Source organism: Dipteris shenzhenensis, chromosome 22 (genome assembly GCF_047967505.1).
Source record: "Dipteris shenzhenensis isolate YYH24624 ecotype China chromosome 22, Dip_SZ_1.0, whole genome shotgun sequence".
Lineage (NCBI taxonomy): Eukaryota > Viridiplantae > Streptophyta > Polypodiopsida > Gleicheniales > Dipteridaceae > Dipteris > Dipteris shenzhenensis.
The window spans coordinates 14,219,724-14,225,710 of NC_141617.1; the positions used below are offsets into that span (position 1 = coordinate 14,219,724).

At 39.1% G+C, this 5,987-nt stretch overlaps 1 protein-coding gene across 1 annotated transcript; it reads right to left on the reverse strand.

Annotated features, from left to right (window-relative positions):
- Nucleotides 1–3,119: 3,119 nt before the first annotated feature.
- On the reverse strand, nt 3,120–4,963 carry LOC147887779 (ATP-dependent Clp protease ATP-binding subunit). The gene is made up of 2 exons (XM_087393669.1): nt 3,889–4,963; nt 3,120–3,414 (listed from the first exon to the last, which is right to left on the reverse strand). The coding sequence occupies exons 1-2, from the start codon at nt 4,432–4,434 to the stop codon at nt 3,145–3,147; spliced, it is 816 nt and encodes a 271-aa protein (XP_087249795.1). The 5' UTR covers nt 4,435–4,963; the 3' UTR covers nt 3,120–3,144.
- Nucleotides 4,964–5,987: the final 1,024 nt, after the last annotated feature.

A 5,987-nucleotide genomic window follows, 5' to 3' on the forward strand; every position in this document is an offset into this window, starting at 1 on the left:
TTAAAGGGAAGGTAATTGACCTATAGTGTTGGTTGGGGTTCTTTTTATCAACAAGAACTGATGCAAAAGTGTTACCTGATCTTTTGCTATAGATGGCTTGGTTCTACCATGCCTTGTACCTAGCTTGGTTTTGCCTAATATTTTGTAGAACTAGTTTGGTTCTACCTAGCATTGATATGTTCGATCGGGTTCTGCATGCGCTTGATCTGCCATCATTTGGTTGTGTTGTGGCTGGTTTCTTTTGCAGCAACACTCTACCATCATCAATAGATTGATAATGCCTTTTTCTTTTTTGATTGGTTGGCAACAAAATAAAGAGGTAATGTGGAATAAATATGATATTGTCACCACCTAATTCATAGTATGGAATATAAGGATGAGTGTTAATTGTGTTGCTTATCTTGCTCTGCCATCACAAGGCTGCTCAGCAAAGATTGAAGAAGAAACCAAAAGATTTAGGTCTATGGATCCATCATATCCGTGTCCATAATCCCATGTGCCACAAAGATATCTGAGAACTCTTCTAGCTATACCTACATGCACCTTTTTGGGACTTTGCATACATTGACTTAGAATATCGATTGAACATGATATGTATGCCCTAGTAATGGTCAAAAGTTGTCCAATATGTTGTTTGTATTGCTGACTCTCTACTCCAAAGGAGATAAGCAAGCAATGTAGCTACATGAATAGGCAATGAGACTCCATGATTCTTACAAATTAAAGCTTATAGAAGCTCTTGAGGAGCACTTGTAGAGGCCTTTAGACATTTGGCAAGGAGAACATGCTCGTACAAGAGCTGTGGCCACACCATGATGCCAACCCCATCTACCTACAACAAGCGAGCGACAAAATGAAAAGCCTAGGTACAATTGAAATCCAAGGCCAAGCACAAATGATGTAAGAAGCATGGTGCCAAAGGCCCAAGGCAACAACAACAAAAAAGATGTTCACTTTGTCAAATCTAATGAGACTAATTCACTTCACCAAAATCTAATGAGAGTTTGTTCAAATCTAGAGTTGGATTCTTGTTTACCACATCACATCCAAAATTTGGACAACACTAGTAATCTTAGTCTCTTGTGAGCTCTGCTTTTAATTTCCCACATAAATCTGGCACTCTACTTTATTTCAAAAAAAATGTATGCATAATGTATGCACACTAATAAATGCCGTACTCCATAACATCAACTTGAAAAAATAATATACATGAAAAAAAGGTAGCCAACAATGAAACGAACTCAAAATAAGTGAAATTGGGAGTAGAAATGAAAGGGGACCCTTTCCTCCATTCACGAGGTTGAGATTTCAAGAACAAGTCTATTGACAAAAAGTTATGATATTTCCTTGTGAAGCAAGCTGCTTTCTTCCCTTCAAGAGATTGAGAATTCAAATATAAGTCTATTGACAAAAACTTATAATACCGTCTTGTGAAGCAAGCTTTCCGTAACATATGTACATATATGGGGTTTAGCAACACTTAAAGCGTTATGGTTCTTCAGAATATTGACACCACCTCTTACCACAAATACAATCTTCAAGATAGCCAAACACACAAAGCCAACATCTCTACTACCATCCATTCACGCAACTACAATTATATATATACCTTTGTAAGACTAGAATAAGTCCAATCATACAAATTTAGAATTTTTTGTTGTTCTAAAGATAAAAAATCTACAAAGAAAATAAAAGAGAAAATGAAAGAGAAGAAAAAAGAGGTAAACAAAAACTTTTATGAAAAGCAAAAGGAAGACATACTTAGCAAGCAAAGCAACACTTATGTCGTCATCAGTGCCCAAGCATAAGCAGCTATACTGGGTTTCTAAAGACCCGCGGAGTCTCTTGGGCAAACCCAGTGCTTGCTAAAATACGTCAAATAAACAAAAGAGAATGAAAACAAGAAATAAAGAAGAAACGAAGCAGGTGACAAGCAAAAATAAACAAGCAAGTCAAGAAACAAAAACTTCCAAAAAACTAGAATCTCTCTCTCTCTCTCTCTTATTTAAAACATAAAAAGTTAAAAGGCACTTTACACTTATGTCTCGTTTCTGCAAAGAGGCAAAAATACATTTCTAACTTAGAAAGCACAAGTATACTCAAACAAACTCTCTTTTGAAACTAAAAGAAGAACGGGCTATTCAGCTCCCCGCTTTTTGTTTTCAGCTTAAGTTCAATCATTCTAAACAAACCTAAGGCCGAAACACCATAGATAAAAGACTTCATATCTAAGAATGTGCGAACTTTTTTCATTATTTTCCTTGGATTATACCTCTTGTGTAATAGTAAAGTGATCAAATTACTACAATGAGTGATAAAAGACTCCTTAGTTGTACAAAGGCGGGAAAATCTATGGAATTGGGAAGAAATGACTCCATATTTTGCCAAATCAGAAATGTTTGAGTCAATGTGAGGCATTTTTATAATGTGTAAACCACTATATTCAGGTTGTTCACGTTTATCGTATATATCAACCTCTAATCCTATGGTAGATTGAGAAAGTCTAAGATCTAAGAAAACACAATAATCCCCTTTTGAAGTGCAGTTCAGTTCACAAGAGTCACGAGGATAGATTCCTTCTCCAAAAGCTCTAGCGTCTTTGTACATAAAGTTTATTATAGTTTTGTCTATTATCACTTGTTTCCTTATCAAGGCATGACTTCATATGTCCCTGTCCTCACCCTTACATGAGCGTTATCACTTGCAATATTTGAGTATTATCACTTGCAACCAATCCTAAGATAAATGTCCAATACAGCCCCTTAATTAATGCAGTACAAACTCTCTGACATGAGAGTAGACATGAAAAGGACATCATCTAAGACTATGAAAAAGCATTGCTAAATCTATTGTTAGCTAAATGGCAACTTAAAGACATGGCAAGTTTACTAGTAGGATAAGCCCTCTATGTAACTGCCTGCCTGTTATGGAGGCTGATCATTCTCTTTTCTTTTTTGCAATACAATTTTGATTCCGTTTAGAAACAAAACTTAAGAAATGGCAAAGCCTATATCGTTGTCGCAGATGCATTCCAACTAGTAAATTGATACGTTTTTTAACCACCAGCGTTGACAATTCGAGAAAACAACCATTAAAAATAATAATTTAAGCTTGTCAGCTGGATCATGGCCAATGTGAGCCATATTACAAGGAAAATGAGAATTTGGCAGCCATATTTGCAACACAATCTGTTGGAAGAGTCAAGAAAGCATTCATGAATGCGTCTTCGATGGGAGCAAGGGGAGCTATACCAACCAGCCTCACTTTGCCTTCACCATCAAGCCTTCTGCCCTGTCCCTTTCTCATTCGTCCTTCAGTCTGTTCTGTTGTAAGGAGAGTGTCTACAATCAGGGGTGGTGCTCGATACAACGAACCAACAGAAAACATGAATTTGGCTGAAAATTTGAGCTCCACCTGCAGATTGCAATCTACTTTCATTAGAGACAAAGAAGGTTAAATGATGTGTAAAACTGCTTGGATAGATGACAATTTATCGTTAATGAATTGAAGGAGACAGACTTGGTTGGGAATGCAACCATTGCAGAGCAGAGCCAATATCTACCTAGTAAAAAACATTCTACCAGTGCCTAGATTTCAGTCTCTCCCTACGTGTTGGAGCTGTGAAGGTCAGCAAAACCAAATCTAAGGAAAACATCAGGCACAGGAGCCAACACAACAAAGGTGAATAACACAAACAAAAATCGGTTCTTCCTCTACCCTAGTTCCGTCTTGCATTAAGGACCACATTTAACAGAAACTCAGGCCGGCCCAAGCGGTCAGAGTCGTGCACAAGCAAAATCAGTACATCACAAACAACTCCTTTGCATCAGTCTAATTTCAAAAAAATTGAGGTACAGCACATCTGGAATGCGAAGCTTGAGCCATTACCTTGCCCGTTGCCCGTTCTATGAAACCTTTGAGAGATTGCGGAATCACTTCAATGCGGATGAAAGGAGGCAGTGGCAATCCAAGAAATCTAGTCGTCTTTGATTCCAATGGTGGTATGTAGAGCCTTTCTGTGTCAAACTCCACGGCCAATCGTCCGTCTTCTAGTTCCTGTGCCGTTCCAAATCCTCCTCCGCCCTCCCCATTGTACACAAAATCAGGATACATGGCAATACCTAGACTGCAGCCTTGTAAAGTTCTCAACTCTATGCGAGAGACATTCTCTTGGGCGTCAACATCTTCCGACTTTTCCATCTGTTGCAATGCTGAGGCTCTAGAAACGGTGACCAAACCGGAACGGGGATATCCTGAACCACCGGAAGAATGCCATCCCTTAGAAGCAGCAGATGCAATGCACGCCAGACCCAACGGCGACGACCTGTCTTGGAGGCGCTGAGCAAGCGGAGCGATCTGGTACCGGGAAGAGTGCCATTCAATGTGTTTACTACTAAAGAGCGGAGGCGAAAATTGCAGATGGAGGGCGGCCATGGAAAGATTACGCACGGAAATCGCAGCACTCAGAATAAATTACGTGCCATAAATTCGGAAGGAAAGAAGCGACAGAAAAGATTGTCTGTGCAACTGCAAGCTCAAGAACGAAGCTGTCTTCAAAATCGAATTGCTAGCTTGCAAGGCAAAGTGCGAAACGATGGTGAGCTTTGCAGGAAAGCCTCAGAAAGTGCCCAAAAAAAACGCCAGGCAGCTTCATATCAACACCAAAGCAGGAAGAAGAAGAAGAAGAAGAAGAAGAAGACCCACAAGCAGACTAGAGATCAACACCAAAAGAGGAAGAAGAAGACGAAGACCCACAAGCACAATAGTGATCAACACATAAGGACGAATCAAGAAGAAGACCAACACACTAGCAACAACCACTAATATCAAAGCTTCTTATCAACAAGAAGCAAGAAGAAGACCAAGACACTACCAATATCAACGCTTCTCAAGTTGATTAACTTCATGTCAACAAAAGGTTGAAGAAGAAGAAGAAGAAGAAGAAGAAAAAAAGCACCCACATGCACTCACTCCTAATCCACCACCACTAATATTGAAGAGATGAAGAGCTTCTTCCTATGGATATACCTACATGTTGCTTCCACACCCTCCACGTACCTCTCCCTCTTGTGCCCCCACACGTGCCTCCTTTCAAAAACCAATATTTAGGGCCCATCTGGCATCGACTGCGCAGAAGAGGGAGAATCGAAATCGTATGCCCAATAGTCAAGGGTTCTCAACCACACCGGTTGCAACATGGCAAGCTTATCTAAAGTAATCTCAACGCAAGAAAAGGAAGGAAGCTCAACTGGATTTCCTAGTCCAGCAATGGAATGCCGGGTTGGAATCCTCTAGACACCTTGAGTTGTTGTGTATGTGTGTTCAGATTAAAAATTCCCATTAATAATTGAGCCATACAATTAATTCCATCAATTGGAGAAAAAGTTAAAAAAATAAGAACTTATAAATGAGGAAGAAATGTTTGAGACATCTAAGTTGAAAAATGCAACAGCCAGAGTTTGTAAAACTTTCCACCAAAATTACTTTTTAATAATATTGAGTTTAACAAAAACAATATTGAAAAAAGATGTCGAATCCTCAAGGATGCAAGGTCTAGATCCACCTGCCACCATCCAAACAATATTAATAATATTGAGTTTGACAAAAACAATATTGAAAAAAGATGTCGAATCCTCAAGCAGTCCAAGTTCCAAGGTCAGGGTCCACTTACCTGCCAATAATTAATAATATTGAGTTCGACAAAAACAATATTGAAAAAAGATGTTGAAACCTCAAGCAGTCCAGGTTCCAAGGTCAGGGTCCACTTACCTACCACCATCCAAACAAACTAGGTGTTAGAACATCATAGTTACATTTGGGTAGATGGGTAATGCCTGTTTTCTCTGGCTTGTTGTCGCTTTACCTAGGAATATAGACAACCATATGGATTCTTAGATAATTACAAAAAACTTATGTCACAAGTTTGAGTCACAAGTGGAGTAAGGAGCAAATGAGTGCATGGGTTGAGAAGGAGGTATGGAAGCATT